Source organism: Lissotriton helveticus, chromosome 11, assembly GCF_964261635.1.
Source record: "Lissotriton helveticus chromosome 11, aLisHel1.1, whole genome shotgun sequence".
In the NCBI taxonomy this organism is placed as follows: domain Eukaryota; kingdom Metazoa; phylum Chordata; class Amphibia; order Caudata; family Salamandridae; genus Lissotriton; species Lissotriton helveticus.
The window spans coordinates 68,878,342-68,901,425 of NC_136072.1; the positions used below are offsets into that span (position 1 = coordinate 68,878,342).

The following is a 23,084-nucleotide window of genomic DNA, read 5'->3' on the forward strand; positions in this document are numbered from 1 at the left end:
TTTCTTTGAATCCAACCTACGGTGGACCATACCCTGAAGACCTCTTTTAAAATCAAGCTGTCCCTTGGTTTGCTTTGTCCTGAGAAAGACCCATTGTGCCTACTAGTCAATCACACACACCTATGGGTCGAAACGTCAACGTGCTTGTCATAATCCTGACCCTACTCTCTCCGCCCCACGTGAAATGAAAATTTAATCCCAAGTGGTGTGGAGATTTATGTACCTAGGGATGGATGTTCTTTGACCAGTTTTTAACCATCTGTACAGCACTGTATATATTGCGTTAACACTTGACGCTTTTTTCTCACTTTTTTCACCATATCACTTGCGCAGTTTGAACTCATGTTCAGCCTTCCGTTATCTCGACTCCATAAAATGTAAAAACATTGAATTATCCCGCAATACAACTTCAGATTCACTCCGTTTCTTTGGGGTGTGGTTTGTCCTTCCTCCTTACATTTTTAGGTCTCACGCCTAGCAGTGCAGTGCGCACCACTGCTTGTGCAGCTTGAGACATTTAGTAGCTAAAAATTGGGTTTCAGAGTGCCCTAAGAATAGCACACGCTCCTGCGTGTGCTTTTCATTTTGTCCCGCTATTGGCCTTTGCCTGCGTGTTTTTCAATAAGACTGCACGCAATAGGCCAAAGGCTGGCGCATTGCTCTGCCCATGGCCTATTGGTGTCTATTACGCGCACCAAAGGCCATTTGGTTTCAATTATCGTGCCCAGACTCGGGCGCGGTAATTAAAAGCACATGTCTCGCTGTGGCGCGCGCACCCCTCGCGGGCTTTTTTTTTTTTTTTTTTGGGGGGTTGGATCCATTTCACAGGGACGCGTGGTGCAGTAGAGCGAGCCAAGCTGTGGAGCTCTGTACAAGTTTGAAGGTAGTGACAGTAAATGTAAGTGGGGTGACTTCTGAGAGGGAGTGTAGGCTATTTAGTATGTCATGCATAACTCAACTCCTCACCACGGGTAGTAAATGCTATGTAAATGCAATTAAAACTGAGTGCAGCTAGAAGTGTGCGACGCACTTCCTATTGTTTGATCTTTTTGGAGATGCATTGCCTTCAGTGTTTCTTTGCCCCCTATTCCATTGGTCTCGGACACTTTATTAGCCCGAATGTGCCTCATCTACTTTCTTGCTGGCGCGCTTTCTGTTCTGATTCTTAACACCTCATCCTCTGTCCTCACAGTGAGGCGCTGTGCTACAGGCGGGGTGGGCTGGAGCAGAAGCCTTTTACCAATGTACATCCGTGACCATCAGATATGCAGCTGGCCATGGACCTTATACTCTGGTGACTGTTACAGGGACTAGTGCTCCTGACAACAATGAGAATAGCACTGATAACAATGGGACTAGTGCCGATCCCAACAATGAGAATAGCACTGATAACGGGACTAGTGGTGATAACAATGAAAATAGCTCTGATAACAGTGGGACTAGTGCTAACGAGAACAGTGAGAATAGCGAAGATGACCACAATGAGAAGTGCTGATGACAACACTAATGACAACAATGGGACTAGCGCCGGTGGCAAAACTGCATGATTAAGAGACTGTTACTCAGGGTCCGCACTGCTTATTCGTAAGAGACACTGTCCTGGACTCACATGCCTATCATCAGTGTGCACACTGGTCTTTAACCATATTCCTCCAACAGATTGTAGCACATTATTACAGGCTACTATGTTCCTTGTTTATTTGAATTATCACTCCACTAAAAAATAACTAACAAACATTGGCATTTACAATGTCAATAGCTCCAACTCCAACAAATGCGAGACCTATTGCATTGCAAATGCTTGTTGTTGATTACTGAAAAGTAGTTTCCTCATTGTTCAGTAAATCTAGAATCAATTCTGTAGCAGACAGAGCCAACACTTTCTATATTCTTGTACAACCAGGTTCTGTGAGGCACTGGGTTACCCCATTATATTAGATGTGAGTGCTTTCACAGCTGACTTTTAAAGGGCCTTTTGGGAAGATTCCTGTTTTTGTTGCCGACTAAGTCCTCTTTGCACACAGCATCTCCTCCTCCCACATAAGCTTCATCTTCGAGTATCACAGATTTACTTGCAGTAATATAAGTGAACTGCTGATGTTTTACAATATTGATAAAACACATCACTATCCTTGAACATAAGATGTAAGCACATTTAGAAATTGGACAACTGCGCCTGCATTGTGTGTGTGTGTATATATGTATATGTATGTGTATTTGTGTGTATTCCGGGTCTGGTGGCTACAGTGGACTAATGTGTCCACTTCAGGGGCCTGTGTTCAACCTCATGGTCCGTTTTATTTATTTTACTCGAGCCCTGCCCTACACTGACACCGCTCCACCGACCCCACCCCCACCTCTGCCCCAACCACACTGTAAATTTGGCCCAGAGTTTGTGAGCACCCATGCCCTAGCATCTCTTCCCATTGGTTTGCATAGGAATACTGACGCTTTGTTGGCAGTTTGCACCAAGCCGCCCCTGTGGTGCTCAGGTTGTAAGTTCCAACTGCAGATTCTTCACTTTATGAGCAGTTAACAAATCCGTACTTCCAAAGGTAGCGAGGTACATCGAATGGCTCAGACTAAAATGCCCCGCAGGACGGAGCAGACAAAACTTCTCTTCTCAACAGACCAGAGTGTTAAACCAGTAGTAGTTAGTGAACATGTGCACTAATGCCTACGTAGCTGCCAGACCAATATCTAGAAGATACTCCACATGCTAATGCAGTGGTAGCAGCCTTGACCAGAGTGAGACCATAGACCTTCTGGAGGCTGCTTGGTTAGTCTAGGAATCTGGCTTGTATGATACCACTAAGTAGTTATACCATGTAAGGAGTCCAGATGTTGCCCCAGAAGTGTACAGGGCTCAATGTAAACCTAAAGTGCTCGATTTGTGGTGGTGTGGTCAAGCAACACACACAAGGGATACTGGAGGTCTATATTAGGCTCAATATTGTATGCCGATTCCAAAGTAAAGCATGTATGAAAAGTGTCTGATCAAAAGGAGAAAAAAGGAGAGAAAATGAGTGTGAGAACAAGACAAATATTCTTATCAGCCCACCACTTGGTGGAAATTCGTCATCTGGGATTTTTTGTACACAAACTGGTATCTGTTAGATCTCTCACCTGATGATATTGTGAGGAGACCTAAAAACAGATCCTTCAGTGACGAAGAAAATATATACATGACATGGCTAGATGAGAGGAGTTGCAGTGAAACAAAATAGTGAAAGAGAAAAGTGAGATAAAATTACCTAGTGTGATGCCAAGGCAATGTACTTTATTAGGTGGGTCATCACAGAGGTAATATTAAAAGCAACAGTATATGGATAGTATTTAAACAAATATTACTATCAATCAGATGGATCTGGTCGACATGTTTCAGCCTATAAAGGCTTTCTTCAGGACCTATAATAAGGGATACTACTGCAACAAATACTATACAAGTTAGAAATCACTTGATAGAAAAGCCACAAACTATGTGGATGCCTACTGTGTACCATGTGGTAGGTCAGTAGATTCTCACCCAAAGTAATTCTGGGGAAAGGCCTCACCTCGCCTGGCGCTTGCTCAGGTCTAAAGGAGGCCCCGCTCGGTCAGTCGGTACCTCGGGCTTAAACTGAGCCGAGGGGGAGGTGGTGGTCAAGCAGCCTTAGGCCTAACAGAGGAGCCTAAGACGCTTGTTATGCACACATTGACTAAAGACACGACTCGGAAAGAAGATGCACACCAATTTTAGAAAAATAAGCTTCTTTCAAGATTTATTTTAAGACCGACCAGTATTTTGTTGCACAAAATCTCAAATTGACTGTGGTGTGCAAGGTTTTGGATGTTGGTTACTCCTTCTGACAAGCCCTGGGTGTAGAAGATTTGTACGCTAATAATGCTTGTTAACTTGTCTAATTATGTTGTATATTTTTGCTAGCTTTTATTTTGTACATACTTGCAGTTTCGACCATATGCATGATGGCTTACTGTGGAAAAGCTTAATATTAATTCAGTAGATCTGTATTAGTTATGGTGACAAACTTGAGATGAAGGCCAAAAACATGAGTGATGTATTGGGAAAGGTATATCAAATTATCAAATGCCCTAGGTTTGATCTGGCAGTATGTCTGATGTGGTTTTAATGTGGAAAGTATGACAAACACCCAAAGTTGGGTTATTATACACTGTTAAAGCATGTAGAGAGATTTTGGCACTGGGAATGACACAGATGATCATAAAACGTAACAGTTTTGTTAAGAACCTGTGATGAACCTTGAGGCTGGAGGAGTTGCGATGTGTTAATACTTGTGGAGCCCTCTTAGATGTGTTAATATATTGTTTTCCCATTTTTAACTGTATGTTTGCACATTTTTAACTTTGTATGTTAGCAAATGTATAACTATACCGGATGGTATTCTTGGGGGAAAGCTCACGCTCAATTAAGTAGGCCTGAGGGGGTTCTGGTCACAAGTCAGTAATCACGACTATAGGCCTGATTCGTTCATTGGGTGAAGATATTACATGCCTTAGTTAAAGATTATATCTTATGAAAAGATACGACAACGGCGGCAGTAGACACAACTCATTTATTGTGAAAAGTATGTTAATGCCAGTAGACTTTTAAGGATGGATTTTTATTCTGTTAAAGGAATCTCAGATTATTGTACTAGGCAAGGAGTTTGTTGCTGGACAACCCCTCTTATAAACTCAGGCTAGAGGGTTTGTTCTTTGACACTCCTAGTTAAAGTTGTATATTGTTTTACCAACTCTAATTTGTACATATGTTTATTTTACTCGCTGTATCCATGAAGTGCGACACCCTAGGTCTAAAAAACTATATGACCAAGTCAATATTCAATTGAGGGTGGGTTATTAGACATAGGTAAATAAGAATTTTTGTTGCATGGAATGTCAGATTACCATAGCAGGCAATGAGTTTGGTTGCTCCCTCTGACTTTTGCAGTGTGATAATTTGTTATGGTCTAGGTTTGCAATTTTGTGACTGTATACCGGTTGGTTTCCTTGTGGGAATGATCATGCTAAACTCAATTAGAAATAACCCCAAAAGCAAGAGTAGTTCTGCCTAAAGGCAGGTGCTAGGGAGTCCTGGGGCCTCAGTATTAGTTGGCTCAAAACTGGATAACCAAGTACTACTTTCCAGCACTTGACATTCAGGGTAGCGAGACAAAGCAGTCCGAGGCTTACTCAAGCAGGTGCGGTCGGGGTTAGACATTCAGAATACAGTGCACACTGTACGACCAACTTATAAAATCAATATCCAATCAGTGCTTTACTTTTTATAAACGACCAGTACTTTAATGCACACGAGAATTCATACTACACATAAAACTAGTATAAACTGTGAAAACCAGATGTCTGCAACCTCTGGGCCAGAGTTTTGACCCAAAGCAGTATTCTAGTGCCTAGACGTTAAGCACTATCAAAACAGTTAACGTGTAGACATACATTTCGTATTGCATCTTACAGACCATGTTGCATAGGGTTGCTCTCATTTGTTCGAGGCATTATACTAATCTTTGTATTGGAATGATATGTTGAAACTTTGTGAAGTCAACGATTCTTGATTAGCACCATAACCTCCTCCAAAAGCAACAGGTGTGCCCACCCGTCCTGAGTGAGGACACTGCTCTGGTAGTTGAAGATGTGATCTTTGGTGTCCGTTTACTGCAGTCCCACTAGTCCGGTAGCCACTGGCTAGCTGTGGGAGGGTAGTGGCCTGACAGTGCCAGTTCACCAACACCCCCAGATTCCATAAAAAGAAAGGTGGGGCCCTGATCCAGTGGACTTTATTCCCCAGATACTGCTTGTAACTGGTAGTGCCACACAGGCCCCCACAGTGCAGGGGAGGGGTCTGAGCAAAGCGATCTCACCTTCAAGGACTGGGGTCAAGCTTCAGAGTCTCCTGATGTGCTGCAAGCTTCCTTTCTTTATCTTGAGCAGCTGTTTGCAATTTCATTGTTCAAAGCTCCAGCTCCACATGCCTAACAGAATCCGCTAGTTCTCTCCCCGATGTTGCTGATGCCTTTGTCCCTCCTCAAACTGGAACATTCCTTTGCAGCAGTCTTTAGCATCAACTGACACCTAAGGCCAGACTTTTATCACTTCTGATTGATATGCTGATCCAATCAGAGGGTCTGCTATATTTGAATCCTGGTTGCATCTCCAATCACAAGGAATAGGGTGTTCACTGGGTGACCAAAGGATGACCAACTGTCTTCCCTTTTTACCAGCCCCTTTTATTCCCTAAAGAGGAATTATAATTAACTTCGAACTAGAAGGCACTAACCAGGTGGGAGGGTCCTCATAGAGTTAGTACACCTGAACCCAGAGAAGAGCGGAGTGTCTACCCCAGCCCATCAGGTCTGTCCAAGGAATTGAGAGGGGAACCAGAAAGCTGCAATGTCCAGCATAACTGCTCACATTACACACAATGGCTCAGCTCACCATCTTCCCCCAGTACACCCACTGGCTCTCAAACACACGTCTCAGGTAGACAAAGTCAACAGGACCCCAGGCAAGGGGGAGACTGCACAGACTTTATCGGGAGGGTGGCTAGTAACTCATCCCTCCTGACCATAGATTTATTGCTGCCATCTGTCAGTCCATCACAGCCTGGGTAGTTAGGACAGTAGCCACTCTCTGGGAAATAGGGGTGCACTAGGCATGCCTCCTCGAACTCCGAGCCAAGCTCTAGGGTCTCAATTCATGTAAACCGGGAGACCTCAGTGGACATTTGATTGTCATGCTCACTGAGGTAGGCATCTAGAAAACCTACAGTAACTTTTAAGTGAGTTGCTTGAAAATCATAAGGCAGGGAAAACACTGACTCCAGAGACACGCAGAATAATTCCCGTCCCTACAAATTGCAACTATGCCTAAAACTGCTTACAAGATAAGGGTCCGTTACTACATCTCAATTCCAAGGTGCTCAGTCTTGCTTTGGCACACGAAGTTAACAAAACCCAAATTCTAGCATTTGGCACCTGTAATCATAGAGTTTGAGTACTTAAAATGTCCTTTATATAAAGAAACTCCTCTATTTGTTGACCAGACACAGCTTGATAAACCAGTTTTAAAGGCACAAAGATGTATTCAGGAATTATACTACAAAGCTAAACTTGAATTGGCTTTTACTCCTAGAGCAGATTCTCCTGGTGCTACAATGGCCTCTGTAATATTCCAATGCTGTTACTTGGTTGTCTACCCACACATTCTCTAGACATTGTGTGGACATTCATTCCCAACAAAAAGCACACATTGGACAAACTGTACTAAAAACATTATTTCAGACTACTGCTGGGCTTGCAAGCCACCATATTAGTGGAAAGAGGTACTGCTTTTCAGACTGCATAGCATGTGATCTAGTGCAACACATGCTGCAAATTGAAAGCATAACTTAACCTGCCACAGTCGATTTGCAGCTTGTAGTGCTGTAGATTCACATGTGCCCAGCCCACCTCCCTTAATGCAAGCACCGGCAGTGATGTTAGGTACTTAAGTTAGTTTGATACTGGACCATTGTGTGTTCTTGCACCTCTTCGCTAGCATTTCCGCCTTCACATTTTCACACTAACACCCAAAGGAGAAAAACGCAATCTAAGGTGGAATATCTGTCCTGGTGTATTTTGGATTTCATTAGTGATGTATCGGATCACCTTGAAATAAGTACTTAATAGGCCATGCTACTAGGTAGTTCGCTCTGTGTATTGGTCAACTACACACACCTTGGAATAAACCATGAGTGCTCTGTCCTGTGCCCAAATGGTTAGCCAATTGGAGTGCCTTAGTACTCTACCCGGAAACCTTGGTTATGAACATTGCCTTCTAAGCGTACAGCCTGGTAACCGCGTACTGCCCCAGCAACCTGATATAGGCTTGCACAAACCATGTATACTCAGTGTAGGAGTTTGGTGGAAAAGTACAACAGTAACATTAGAACGCTCCGAGGCCTGTAGGATTGTGGATTCAGCCTGCTGGCATTCAGTGTAGGGAATAGGGCATTATTTCCTTTTCTCGTTTTCCTCTGGACAAAAAGAGCAAGTGCTCCAAGCTACTTTTTTTCTGTTTTTCACACCCACGTGCCTTTGTTTTACAGCTGCAGTGTCTGTGCCAAAGAAAAAACGAAAAATTAAAGATCTGAACAAAAAGGAAGCTGTTGGAGACCTGCTGGATGCTTTTAAAGAGGTAAGAGTGCTGCAGTAGACTACATCAGTAAGATTCTATGGTTGGCTATGCTTTATGGTGGTAAGGGCTAAGCCCTAAGGAAAGGTACCTGTTTGAGAAGTAAAACACTCATTTGGACTGTTGTGCTATACAGATCGAACTGTTGTGCTTTCTGCACTGTGCATAGAGCATACATCTGTAGACTGGGTGGTGTGGCATCACTACAGCTCTATTCAGTCCCATTCACCCAAAAAAAAGGCAAGTGATATAGTTTGGACTGGAGAAGCAGACTGAATTTGTTTTAGAAAGTGCTGAGTGAGCCCTCTATAAAGAGAACTGGGATGGGCAGGGCTTTATGTCTGTACATTGGAGAAGCTAGTACTCTTTAGGAGTAATAATTCGGATTCCACTAGGTGAATTAGGATTTTTTTTTTTTTTTTTACTGCTTAGTTTCGTCTTGTCACTTCCTAATGCCTTAGGAAGCGTTTTAAGAGAAATTTCACCATAATTTGGTTTTAGCAGTATGAAATGGGCAGTATTCTGCCATCTAGTGGTTGGGTCTGATTTGCCCCTCCCCCTTCATATGGAGCGCTGCCCACCATTTCGTGCTACGTCCATGCCTTGTGAAGTCGGGCAGTCCCCTGGAAGTTCCTGTACATGAAAGCAATCTTCAAATTCTTTTTTCTGCCTTTGGGTCTGGAAGCAACGGGAGACACTGACCTTTTGGATGAAATACCTGTAACAATCTAGGAATTTGAAAGGAAAAACCATACTTCATCGATTAAGACACCAGAAAATGAGCGGCCCCGGATACCTTTTTCCGTCGAGGGATCCTGATTGAGCAACAACTGATGGACCAAAATGAGCCAAGGTAGGGGCCATGGAAAATATCTGTTCGAGGCATATGAGCTGCAGGTTACACACTATGTATAGATGGCCACCTAGTGTTGGGCCCGGATGTTTGCAGTTTGTTTTGTTGTAGAAAAGTCTTTGGAAGTCACGGGATAGGTGACTCCTCCTTTGGATGATACGCGCATGGGCATCGGCTCCATCCCCAGATTGTTTATTTCCGCCTCTGGGCTCGGATGTGTTTCCAGCGTTCCGGGCTGGAACCTATTTCCTTTGGCGCGCAATTCTCACCAACTTACAGAAATTAAGTTTCGAACGCTTTTCCAATCGACACTACTCTTCAACACCGCAAACTTCGATTCCGGTCGGCGGCCTTCGGGCCTAACTAGGCCTCGACTCCAGCTCATGGAAAGGACGCCATTTAAAAAGTGTCCTCAATGTGGGTCAAAGTTTCCCCACACTGACTTTCATGAAGTGTGTAACCTTTGCCTCTCCCTGGAGCACTAGGCCAAAGACTGCTCCGCTTGTGCCTCTTTCCGCTCAAAAAAGACTATCCGGGACCGAAGAGCGAGTAGAACAATGGCTCTATCTTCAGCTTCCATTCCGGACGACATCTTTGAAGAAGGCGTCAACGTTCTAGAACACGACGTCGACAGCAATTCCGAGGCAGAAGGCTCCGAAGTCGAGGACATCACTCCAGCACAGCGGGTCGTAAGTAAGACCGTCGACCCCGACCCTTCCTCGACACACCCAAAGACCCCAGTCACACCCTCGCCCTCCGGCTCGGGTGCACACCGACACACTGCTTCTACTGCCCCACCTTCGGGCCTGGCTAAGAAGCTAATTAAGCCTTCAGGCGACTCGGGCTCGAGTCGGCCTTCGCACGGTGCCGGCGCACACTTACCGGCACCGAAAAAGACAATTTTACCGGCTACGCAGACATCCAAACCATCGACGCCGAAACATACCACTACTCCTTCGGCACCGAAACCCAGGTCTGAACCAAGCAAAACTATTGTGCTATCTTCTATTGTCAAGCAAAATATACCGATTGATGGGAGTGAACTACAACACTGGGAAAGGAGGAAAACATGCTCGCAACCCTTTTTACGTATGTTCTCTAGAGGCTGGAGAGGTCCAGAGCTTTGAGCAAACTTTTCCTCCGAAAAATATCTGGGATTCATGTCCAGTCCTAGGATTCCTGGACCATATTTTTCATCTTTGTTAAATCAGTTATATCGGTATCCTCCAGTGTACAACGTTGGTATTTATTCTAATGGGGAGGGGCTGGTTGTAAGTATGAACCAAACAAAACCCTCAGACGTAGAAATCCAGTACGTTTTCCAATGGTAAGCAGGAGTCTGCTCAGAATCAGTGCGCTCCTGTACATTTGTGTTTATCTTCTCATGGTAACTCTCCATTTGTGGAGTGCACTTTGCATGTGCATCTTTAACTGAGCCCAATTTCTGCTGTTCCAAGAACTGTATGGATGTAATTGAAGTTACCAGCTGTTATCTATAATCACATTTCTTTCTGGCTCTGTGCTTAAATTATATATTACTTTTAATTAGTCACAGGTTAGCAGTACAACACCTGAGAGAAAATCTTCAACTCCTTCTGCCCCGCCTCCGACCACTGAGCCAGAAGAGACCCCGCGGCCCCGTCCAGAAGACACTGATGAGACCTGGGAGGAAAAAGAAGACAGCCTGCAGCCAGGAGACACAAAATACCAGTACATGTCTGGTAAGGATTCATGATGTCTTCTGCATTGTGCTGGAAAGCTATGTCTCCAAGTGTCTTCATGGGTCAGTAGTAGGCTCCTTTATCCTTGGTGGACACTGGCCTGAAAAATGGTCTTAAAAGATGTTAACTTTATTCTAATATGTTCTGCTTGAATGCCTACGAACTTAGGCACAGAGTTCGCTGGCAGCTGTTGGGACCCTCAGAAGGGAGGTTATCTACCCAGGAATGATTGGCCTGATACTGCAGACAACAGGCAACTGGTAGTCCAGTGGCAACTGGTAGTCCAGTGGCAACTGGACTTTGGCCAGATGTTAGAGGACTTAGTTGGATGTTGACTTTGCGACTCAAGACTTAGACTGCTTGCACTATTGACCCTGAGGCGACACAGATCCAGATTTGTACCCTGCTAGACGATCTTCTCCTGATGACGCTGCTTCATATCAGGAGCTCATTGGCACGGCTGCCATAATCTGATGTCCAACTACACAGAGCCTCTTGAAGATTACTTATTTTATGATACGCTCTCCACAACACCTAGGACAAACCAATACCTCCTTATACTCAAAGGTATGCTTTGGCATGTTGAAGACATCTTAAGACATTGTTCGAGTTAGGATCATCACACCTAGCGTCAACAAAAAGTACAAAGCCTCTCCATTCGACTCCATTTACATCAACGGACAAATTTCACCTACTCACTAGTTGTTACAACCCTCGTAAATGGGCTAATTCCATTGCATGACAATCAGAGCACCTTAATTAAAGCCTCAGGTTAAGAATAGCAGCTGAATCTACCAATCACTGTTAAATTGCTAACTCCATGGGCATTATTGGCTCAATATGACCGTGCCTACCAGGACGAGAGAGAACTCCACCAACACCTCCCAAAGCAGCATAAAAAGATCATATGAGTTTGTTTCTGTGTGAAAGCTCATGTCAAACATCTATCTGCGGTGCGTTAGATTCAGCAGATACTGCTGCTAGGGAAACACATCTATTCTGTTGCGGCACCATGCCAGGCTATTCCTATCTGGTTTTAAACGAGAAGTACAACAGACATTATCAAATGTCTCCTTTGACAAGGAAAGGTTAAATGAACCTTCAAGGGTTTTAATTAAACTTAGTTTAACAAATGATTCCAAAGTAAAAAATTGTGCGGCGTTACACACTTGATACCGCTAATGCACAGAATGTGACAGCAAATTATTAGATTTGTTTAAGCCTGTCCCCAAACGGTGATCCTCATGAAAGGAGAAGAGCAACACAGGGTGTATACGAAAAAATGCTTGTATTTAATACTTCCAGTTCATAATAAAACAGGGTACATGATAGATAAACAATGTTATAAGAGGTACATTTCAAATGAATCAATCTAAAGTAGCCTCTTTACAGCATTTGTTGACGCTTTCCTACCTATTTACAATCTAATCAGTTATCCGGTAGGTAAAGCGAATGTCGACGTTTCGGTCTCTATTCTTGTGTTTCAGAGACCATCCTCAGGACATAAAAATCATATCTTGAAGAACCCTAAAAATAACAGAATTGTCATTAAAAAACATTCTCTATTCCCTACAATAGGGTTTAAGCAATCTATATATAATGTATAAAAAACACCCTGGCTCTTAACAACTTTAAACAAAACAGAGAAAAACAATGTCTATGCTTTCACAAGCCTAAATGTGGCCTTGATATTCACACTGTCCCAGTATTCTAAGTATAATTCAGTGGGATCCAGTTGAATTCATTAATATTGTCCGATGCATATAGTATCATATGCATCGGACAATATTATATATATAGCTTAAACCCTATTGTAGGGAACAGAGTGGTTTTTTAATGACAATTCTGTTATTTTTAGGGTTCTTCAAGATATGATTTTAATGTCCTGAGGATGGTCTCTGAAACACAAGAATAGAGACCGAAACGTCTACATTCGCTTTACCTACCGGATAACTGATTAGATTGTAAATAAGTAGGAAAGCGTCAACAAATGTTGTAAAGAGGCTTCTCTAGATTGATTCATTTGAAATGTACCTCTTATAACATTGTTTATTATGTACCCTGTTTTATTATGAACTGGAAGTATTAAATACAAGCATGTTTTCGTATACACCCTTTGTTGCTCTTCTCCTTTCATGAGGATCACCGTTTGGTGACTGGCTTAAACAAATCTAATATTTTGCTGTCACATTCTGAGCATTAGCGGTATCAAGTGTGTAAGGCCGCACAATTTTTAACTTTGGAATCATTTGTCAAACTGTAAGTTTAATTAAAACCCTTGAAGGTTCATTTACCTTTCCATATCTATTGCCCAAACCCTCAAGGGTATATTGGGTTGCTCACTTTCTGGTTATCCTTTGACAAGGAACATCTTTTCAGTTTTCACGTTGACATGGCTCTTGAAACAATAAAAAAATAGAAGTACCAAGTTTATGGGTGCCCTACTATTTCCAAATCCTCATGGCTTTGTTGCTCCTCTTCTAGGGCTGGCTTAAAAACTTCATCCACCGAAGCATCTTCCTCGTATCACTGGGGCCAGAGTCACCACTCCTCTCCCTGAGGCTACTATAGGGATTCAGGTAGAGGCAAATGATGCCCCACGTGGTACTGCACACACCGCAAAACATTGACTTCCTTCATCTGTCGGGGAAAGATTACAACATTTTCTTCTCACGTGGCAATCCATAACATCGGGCCTGTGGGTGTTGGACATTAGCCAACATGGTTATTGTCTGAAGCTCATCACCACACCTCCAAATATTCCACCTCACACTCACAGTACTCCCTGCACTTCCTAATCGCTAAAAAGGAGGGATCTTTGCGGCCAATCTTAGATAAACCGCAGTTAAATCATTGCATCCTGTCAGAGCATGTACATATGGTCACTCTCCAAGACGTGATTTTACTACTCCAACAAGGCGAGTTTGTTGGCGTTGGGCTCGACATCACAAAATGAATCTGTTGGCAAGATCATATGTTCCCCCGGAGGGGTTTTGCGGACTAGGAAACCTGTGTTTTGCAGCGTGAATCTTTCTGAATTCACTATGCTGTGCATTATTCCGCGGTCTAGTGGTTGGGTCTGGAATCTTAGTCTTCTTTTTTTGTTTTGTTTTTTTGTTCGTAGCCCGCCGTTTGGTCTGGATCGTCACCGAGAGGTTCCAGAGTTTTGGGAGAAAAGAAGGAAAAGACTGAAATCTACCGAAAAAGTTTTGAGAATACATCCAGAAACAAGACCACTGAGCCGGGATGATGGAGGAGACCATCGAAGACTTCGGAGATTGCGCACATAGAGGGACCCCTGAGCGCTGGAATGGACAAGACCCCGTTCCAATTCTGCCGCAATTGCCTCCACAAATACACGCAGGACTAGCACCCGGTTTGCAACCTCTGCCTGCTGGTTGACCACGAGAGCAAGGATTTCAACGCCTGCTCAGTCTTCACCCCAAAGACCCTCCGGGTGAGGCGGAAGAGAGCCAACTACAGCATGCAAGGTCCAGCTCAACCTCCGTCGCTTCAGTACTTGTGCCTCTCCAGTGAGGAAGAGGACAACATCGCCGAAGAAGCAGATGACTACACGGTCGTAGAGAGCGATAAGAAAACATCAAGAGGTAGGAGAGATGTCGACCCCTAAAAACCTGGCAGACTATCGAAAGCCTGAGTCAGACTCTCGAAAAACAGTAATTCCACAAAAGGAGCACTGGCGCGGAAAATATCGATGGCTGCATCCAAGGACTAACGGCCCAGCGGATCCTTCGAAAAGGTCTCCCAGACGGCGAAAACACAAGAAAACCCTAGGTCGTCTAAGTACGTCCCCGAAAAGGCGCACTCGACACCGAAAGAAAAGGACCCAAAGGCGACTTTGACATCTACGTCGAAGAGATCGTCTGACACACGACTCCAAAAAGTCCGACATGAAAAGGAAAAGGAGCAGGCTCGAGGGCGAAATGGATAACATCCTGCAAAGGAAAAGAATTAGACGAGCGGATGAAGAGGTTCACCATCCCGTCAAAGCAGACGACTATCGTAGAGGTAGAGGACAAAGAGGAGTTAGACGCAGAAGAGCCGCCAAACTCCAGAGCTCCAAGAACACCAAGAGGAAGAGGGCCTATACTATGGCGAGGAAGACCAGCACACAAGTTTGGTTTCTGCATCCTTGGTGGCTCAGGACCTGGATTGGCAGGACCTCTACTCCGAAAGCCCGGAAGAGGCCGTGGAGGCGTATCCTTTGAGGCATTGGCCGCCAGATGACATTGGTATTTACAACATGGTCATCAAGAACGCGGCAACAGCTTATGGAATGAAACTGGAGGAAGAAAAAACAAAATCCTGCTTCCTCTTAGAGACCCTGCTCCTCACGCAAACCAGGAGTCCATTCCTCCCCATCCTCTTAGAGACCCTGCTCCTCGCGCAAACCAGGAGTCAATTCCTCCCCATGCTACCAAGTGTCCTGGACCAGGGGAGGGAGGCATTAAAGGAACCAGCAAGCTGCAGGTCTCACACCTAGAACAGAGAAGAAATACAAACACTCCTCTAAGGATCCTCCCTACATCCAGGGATCCGTCACGGCTGACTCAATCATTGCAGCAACTGCCTGAAAAAGGGATAATTCCCACAAACTCAGGCCCACCACCAGACAAAAAGTAAGAGTGTAGACCTCACTGGATGGAAAATAGAAAGGAATGCAGAAGCACACTGGCGCATTGCCAACTCTAATGCCCTACTCAAGACATACCAGCATTGGGACGAGGTCAGACAACTGCTCAAACACCTCCCTGAGCAATACCAGCAGAGAGCAACACACGTGGTGGAGTAAGGCAAGAATATAGCAAACTCATGCCTGAAATCAGCCCTGGATGCGGCAGACACATCCAGCAGGCTCATGATGATCAGGGTCATAAAGAAGGCATGCCTGGCTGAGGATCTCGGGCTGCAAGCCGGAAGTACAGAATAACATTCTGAACACCCCCTTCAATGGAGAAACCCTGTTCGGAGCACCAGTGGATGAGAAACTCACCCAACTCAAAAAGAAAAATGAAACTGCAAGGTCCATGGGGACCTTGCAATTCAGAGGAATGAGAAGAAGCACACCGACACGGAGGCCAAACGAATGAGGGGGAAACCACCCGGGAACGTCACATCAGACATTCTAGCTGGGCTACCAGGGCGACAATCGAGCACAGCAGGGCCAGCAAAAACAAACCTGGCAATACCAGCCTCGGGGCCACTCCTTTCGCGGGAGGGTGAATGGACAAGAGCAAACAAGAGGGGGCTAGCAACCCACCTGAAAGTGATTCCGCACCACCAAGCGAGCCCACCCTCACGACACCTCTATGGGAGGGGCACAACAGTCAACAAAAAAGGGTTACACTGCCTAAAAATCAACAAACATTTAACACCAGTAGGAGGCAGACTAAAACACTTCTTCCAGGAATGTAAGAAAATAACAGTCAAATGGATACTGAACATCATACTGTTTGGATACTGCATAGAACTGGAAAAGAAACCGCCAAACAGTAAACCAAAAAGAAAAGCGCTCTCAGCAAAATAACTAGTGCTACTCATAGAGGAAGCACAAGAACTCCCCCTGCAAAGAGGTCATAGAAACAGTACCATTCGAAGAAAGAAAAAGGAGTGTACTCAAACTACTTCCTCGTACCAAAGGTGGACGCAACGTTAAGACCCATCCTGGACCTAGGGTTCCTAAACCAATACATTAGAACACAAAAATTCAAGATGACATCTCTACAAGAAGTCATTCCTCAGATAAGGAACGGAGACTTTATGCCCACCATAGACCTAAAAGAAGCCTAACTACACATTGCCATGAACAGGCAGCACAAACATTTACTGAGATTTGCCATCGACAAAGCACACTACCAGTTCAGCCTTTGGACTAAAACCCGCACCAAGGGTTTCTTCACCAAGTGCCTAGCAGCAGTGGCAGCGCACCTAAGGAGGGAAGGGATTCATGTATTCCTCTACCTCGACGACTGGCTAATAAAAGCAAGTTCCTACAAACAATGCAAAGAACATGCACAGCGGGTCACAACAATGCTAACAGAACTGGGATTCTAAATACACTGGGAGAAATCCTCAATGGAACCAGAACAAGTGAAGATCTTCTTAGGCGCACAGATTAACACCATACAGAGCAAAGTGTTCCCCAGCGACAAGAGAACACTTGCCCTGCTGAAGGAGACATGTCAGTACCAGAAGGGGCGAGCTCTGACAGTGAGGACAGCGAGCAAGATCATGGGGATGATGGCATCCTGAATACACCTAGTCCCCAAATACGACTACACATGAGACCATTCCAGGAATGGTTGCAACAACAATGGTCACCAGCTACAGGGAGTTGGGAAGATCTAGTGGTTGTAACGCACGCAGTGCAAGAGGAGATAGCGTGGTTGAACAAGGAGAACATAACAAAGGGGAAGCCTTTAACACCACGAACCCCAACAGTGACCCTCACCACAGATGCATCCCAGAAGGGATGGGGAGCACACATGAACCAGCTCAAGGTGCGGGGCCTGGGGATTCCAACAGATGCGATCGAGCACGTCAACTATCTGGAACTAAAGACCGTGTTCCTCGCTCTAAAAGCCTTCCAGAAACAACTGTACGGGCGAAGTGTTGATACAAACCGACAACACCACAACGATGTTTCTACATCAACAAACAGGGAATCACACAATCAGTCAACTATCCAACCTAGCGCAGGACATATGGAGATGGGCCATCCCACTGAAAAGAGACCTAGCTATACATCTACCAGGGAAGGACAACATGGAGGCAGACTGGCTGAGCAAACGGAGTGTGCCCTGGGATCCTGCTAATCAGGTACCCAGGGCCTATGTTCTTTCCCTAAAACTGCATTGAAGCCTAAACCCAATTGGCATCTCTGGCCACAGGTCAGCCCCTGGTAAATGGTACCCTAGATACCCAAGGCACTGTGACCAGGGAAGGACCCTAAGAGCTGCAGCACTTACTGTGCCACCCTTAGAGGCTCGGTACCCTGACGCACACACTGCCTTTGCAGGCTGAGTATTGCTGCTGAATAAAGTGAAGAGTCGACATGGCATACATCCCTGTGTGCCACCCCCACAAAACACTGCCCTGGCATACCTCAGTCACCCCTTTAGCTGGGTGCACTATACCAGTGGTGAGGGTACAGGTGCATGAGCTCTGTAACCCTACAGTGCCTAAACCAATTCTTAGACTTTGTAATTGCAGTGCTGCTATTAAGAGTATATGTTGCTGGGAGTTTGTCATTACACAGCACCATAGCTGCTTTACTGAAAACTGGGAGGTTTGGTATCAACCTTCTCAGCTCATTAAGCCCACTGATGCCAGTGTGGGCTATAACGAATAATGCACACTGAGGGCATCTTAAGAGATGCCGCCTGAAAAACGACCCAAGTCTAGTATCTGGGCTGAGTGGCTGCTCACAGCTGCTACCACCCTGGACCCCTGGGTCGAGAGCCTGCTGCTCTCGGGGGTCTGAAACAATGCACGTCCTGGGCCGAGGTGCCAAGCCTCCTCCCCCAGTATGGGCAGGGTCCACCAAGGGAAAGCTTCAATGGTTTGCTGCCGTTGTGAGCTTCCCCTGTCATTTGCTTCTCCCAGCAACTGGCTCTCACAGTTTTGACCCCCCACTTTGGGTGGGAGAATCGGCGAGAACCAAGTCAGGAAGAGAGGTGTGCCCACCATTGCCAAACCCACCCCTCAGGTGGGGGAGGGGAGGTGAAGCCCAACTCTGTCCCCACCATCTTGCAGATGGGGGAGTGGGGGGGGGGGGGGGGCGCAACCAGGCAGAGTTAGGCAGATGCCTCATCCCACTGGAGGGTGTCATTATATGGCGTTTATCCACCCCAAGTAAGGGACCCTTTGGTCTCGACCTGTACCCCTACCTGAAACACCCCTAAATCTAGTATTGAGTGACAACTGCGAACCTTGCCTTAGACAAGGACTGAAGCTCTGCTGAACTTAGTGGAGTGGTAAGACATGCACCTGAAATATTTAAAGACCGAGTTAGAGCAAGGGTAATTAACCCCAGACTAGAAAAATACAAAGCGGCTCCAACTGATCCAGCATACATTAAAGGACAGTTGCCATTGGACTCACAAGCAGTGTCGAATGCGAGAAAAATAGCTAATTCGCAGACAACGGGATGCTCCACCCCCTGACAAAGAGCCTAAGCTTTAAGATGCTTCGGGAAAATGCACCATTTCACTAGCAGCCAATGTCTGGAGGATTGCTAACACTCTTGTTTTTTAGCAAGATACGATAGAGCTCATTATGATGAGTTAGTCACTCATGCAACACTTGCCAGAACAATATAAAACCAGGGCTTCTGACCGAATACAGGAAGGCAAGGTTATTACAAATACCTTCATAAGATGTGCACTAGACACAGCAGACACAGCCTCTAGAGCAATAAATACAGGGGTATTGTTGCGTAGACATGCTTACCCCAGTATTGGAACTTTCATAGATTACCATGCTTTGTATCATTCCCCGTCGTCGGAATGGGAGTCTCGGTAACAAAATACCATAGTTGTATGTACAAAAGACCAAGGAAAAAGGCCTAGGCCTCATTCCTTTTTGTAACATATCACCCTCTTTGGCTGAGGCCAAAGTTTGGTCTCTTTTACACAATCAGAAGTGCCTCACCCCTTAGAACCTTCCTGAAGGAACCTCAGAGCCTCAGATTTTCTACCGCACGTTGTGCTTAGGGAGTCTCCTTTGAGCTCTGCTCAACTTCTACTCTTGAAAGGATTTACCTCAGGATTATTCTTCAGATTCTTTCAGATTCTCTTCAGGATTGTTCGCTGCCTTCCAGGATGTCAAATGGAGAAGACAAAATCCCTTTTTAAGCCATGTTCCACCTGTGGCAAGAAAAGGCTCTTTGTGGAGGATAAGCACAAAGACTGCATCTATTGCCTCTATCCTGACCACCAGGCTGCGGACTGTAAGATCTGTCGCACCTTTTCCACCAAGACCCTCCGGGACCGTGAGGGTAGACTCTGGACATGACTCCAAAGCTGAACTCCAGGAAGGACACTGTCTCTAGTGACAGTGAGGATGCAGTGTCGATGTCTTCTTCAAGAAGGTCAGTGAAGAGGGGTAGGGGTTCCCCCTTCTCCCTCTATGGAAAGATCTTCTAAGGCCTCAAAAAAGACCCCCAGTGAGTGAGCCAGGGTCCCAGCAAATCTCCTCACTGAGGTGAAAAGGAGAGGGTAGGTCCTGCTACGCCTTCCAAAGGTGAGAAGACTGCCTCAGCCTTCAAAAAAACCTTCATCCCAGTCTTCTGAGAGGAGTTCTAAGTCCTCGACGACGAAGACGGCGGAAGTTCCGTCGACGAAGAAATCGAGATTGATGTCGTCGACGATCCAGTCGACAGAGGTTTCGTCGACGAAGGTACCGTCGACGGCAGTGTCATTGCCGTCGACGGGGAATTTACAGACGACCGCGTCGGCGCCGACGACAGCCGCCGCCGAAGGCGTTGAAGACAAAGGTACGGTTTACGAAGGTCCCGTCGACTGCAGTTTCAGTGTCGCCGCCGCCGACGATGGTGACTAAGTCGACGACGACGGTCTTGTCGACGAGGGCGTCGACGACTTTGACAATGACACACGCTGGCGCGTCGACTGTTTCATCGTCGACGACTTCGACGACCCCATCTCGTCGACTCATATACAACCGTTGACGACCGAACAGTCGACGATACTATCCTCTGAAAGGAGAATTACGGTTTCTGTGACCAGAATCACGCCAGAGATAACTTCTCCGAGGAGTGTCTCCCCTACTGCCAACCATGCTTTTTCAAGAGGGGGAGTCCGAGGAGGATGACCAGACCCGTACAGCTATGCAAGTAGTCCCTCCCAACTCCTAGTCAAATGCCAGGAGACGGACTCTGAGGGCGAATAGGACCACGAGGAGGTTGATCATCATCAGACGACCCAGTCACAACAACATTCTGGGCAGGATATGGTTATAGTGCCATCTTTTCTCCAAGATCTGCACAAGATGCTGCAGGACTATAATTCTATGGCGAATAGGCCTATTCCGGTGCCGCCAACGCCTGCTGCGCCTCCAGTGATTTCGGCCTCCTCAGTGCCACCTAATTTTCCGGCTCAAGTTTCTCCTCGGCCACAAACATCCTTCCAACAGGATTCCTCCGGGCTGCAAGAGGCCCATGATGAGTCCTCGGATGGGGATCACTAGTCCGATCATGACTCAATTCCAAATACTGAATATGATGACTACATCATTCCAGATCCCTCATCACCAGTCCCGGACCCAGCAGATTCCCCGCCCGCGGGCATTGGGGGCTTCCATCAGCTGATGGACAGAGCTGCTGGAAGATTCAAGTTAGCCATGCCTAAGGTTACTACAGATTGTTTCCTATATGATTTCAAGGAACCCTTCAGGAAATCAACTAGAACTATTCCTATTGTGGATCATTTGTGGAATGAGGGCCTAAAGGCGATGAAGATCCCGGCGACGGTGGTCCCTGTGCTACCGCGTCTGGATAAGAAATACAAGGCACCCGATGATGGTCCGGCTGCTTTAACGCGTCATCCAAGACCAGACTCCGTTATCTCGCAGGCAGCGCAGAGGAAATCCCGTAACCCCTCTGCTCCCTTAAAAACTCCTCCGGACAAGGAAGGGCGGAGGTTGGATAATGCGGGCAAGAGATTCTCGTCCATGGCGAGTTTGCTGGTGCGAGCGGCGAATGCCCTGGCAATCTTGGGTAGATATGACCGCCAGCTTTGGTGTGATATCGCCCCGTACCTTGACCAGCTACCTCCGGAGTCAACATCTGAGGCAAAAAAGATTTTGCAAGAGGGAGAAGTGACGTCGATGGAGCGACTGTGCAATGGACATTGCAATGACGACGTTTCGATCCTTGGCTGGGGCGGCAGTCCTCCGTCACCAAGGCTGGCTCCGAGCAACTTGGTTTCGGCCTGAGATTCAAAACAAGGTCCTGGATCTTCCCTTTGATAAAGAGGCATTGTTCGGAAAACTCATCGACACTCTTCAAGAGATAAAAAAGGACACGGAGACTGCCAGGTCCTTGGGAACCCTTCAATACCGAAAGTCTCCTTTTAAGGGATCCAGAGGTAGAGGTGGTACCTACAGGGGATCCTTTCAACAACTCTATTCCTCCATGGGCTCAGGTTCCCAGCAATACCGTCAGCCTTATCAACCGCGGCAGGGCCAGTCTACAAACTACTCCAGGCCTTACAATAAGGGGAAACCGGCTGGAAGAGGCCGTGATTCGTCCAAACGCCAATAGCGGCCTCCTGGCTCTTCCTACTGGACCCTCCTTCAAGAGATCAACAGTTGGAGGCAGGGTCACCAAATACCTTCAAAACTGGTCCAGGATAACATCGGACCGTTAGGTGCTCAACATCATTCGGAAAGGGCATACCTTGGAATTCACGCAAGTCCCTCCACCCAAGCCCCCGGCAGCCATTCCATCAAAACACCAGCGTCTCCTGCGGCTCGAGGTCCAATAGATGCTCCGGAAGGGAGCCATAGAGCCGGTCCCCTCAAACCAAAGGGGGCAAGGATTCTATTCCAGGTTCTTCCTGGTAAAGAAAACGCTGGAGAAGTGGCGCCGCATTTTAGACCTCCGGGAGCTAAACCCCTATCTCATCTCCCAGTCCTTCCGGATGGTCTCCCTCCAGGACATCTTGAAGCTTATCAATCCGAGGGATTTCATGGCCACGCTCGATCTCGAGGATGCGTATTTCCACATTCCGATTCACCCAGCACACAGAAGGTTTCTGCGATTCACAGTAGCCAAGAGCCATTTTCAGTTCAGGGTTTTACCCTTTGGACTCCGCTCAGCCCCGAGAATTTTTACAAAGGTGCTGGCGCCAATAGCAGCTTTCCTGCGGAGGAACCATTTCCAAGTCTTTCCCTACCTGGGCGACTGGTTACTGAAAGCTCCATCCAGGCAGGCAGCACTGGAGGCAGTTCAAGCTTGCACCAATTTGTTTCAGAATCTGGGACTCACTCTGAACAACGAAAAGTCATCCCTGGTCCCATCCAGAAAGGCCCGCTTCCTGGGAGCCATCTTGGATTCAAAGCTCTCAAGAGCATTCCCTACTCCGGAAAGGAGAGAGAAATTACAGACCTTGGCCAAGGACTTACAGGCAAAAAAGTGTCTTTCAGTACGTCGCTACAAGTCTCTACTGGGAGTAATTTAATCGTGTATCCCACTGATTCCCCATTGCAGACTAAGAATGCGTCCTCTGCAGGAGCAACTAGACAACCAGTGGAAACAGGCCCACGGTTCGTTCGAGGAC

At 46.2% G+C, this 23,084-nt stretch overlaps 1 protein-coding gene across 22 annotated transcripts in view; it reads left to right on the plus strand.

Moving 5' to 3' along the window:
- Window positions 1-23,084, plus strand: part of EIF4G1 (eukaryotic translation initiation factor 4 gamma 1) — a 980,016-nt gene that overhangs the window by 407,801 nt on the left and 549,131 nt on the right. For all 22 annotated transcript variants that reach the window (XM_078666154.1, XM_078666151.1, XM_078666155.1 and 19 more), the window contains 2 exons: window positions 8,105-8,193; window positions 10,593-10,764. In XM_078666154.1, the coding sequence (XP_078522280.1) occupies window positions 8,105-8,193; window positions 10,593-10,764 (261 nt within the window). The remainder of the gene's footprint in view (window positions 1-8,104; window positions 8,194-10,592; window positions 10,765-23,084) is intronic.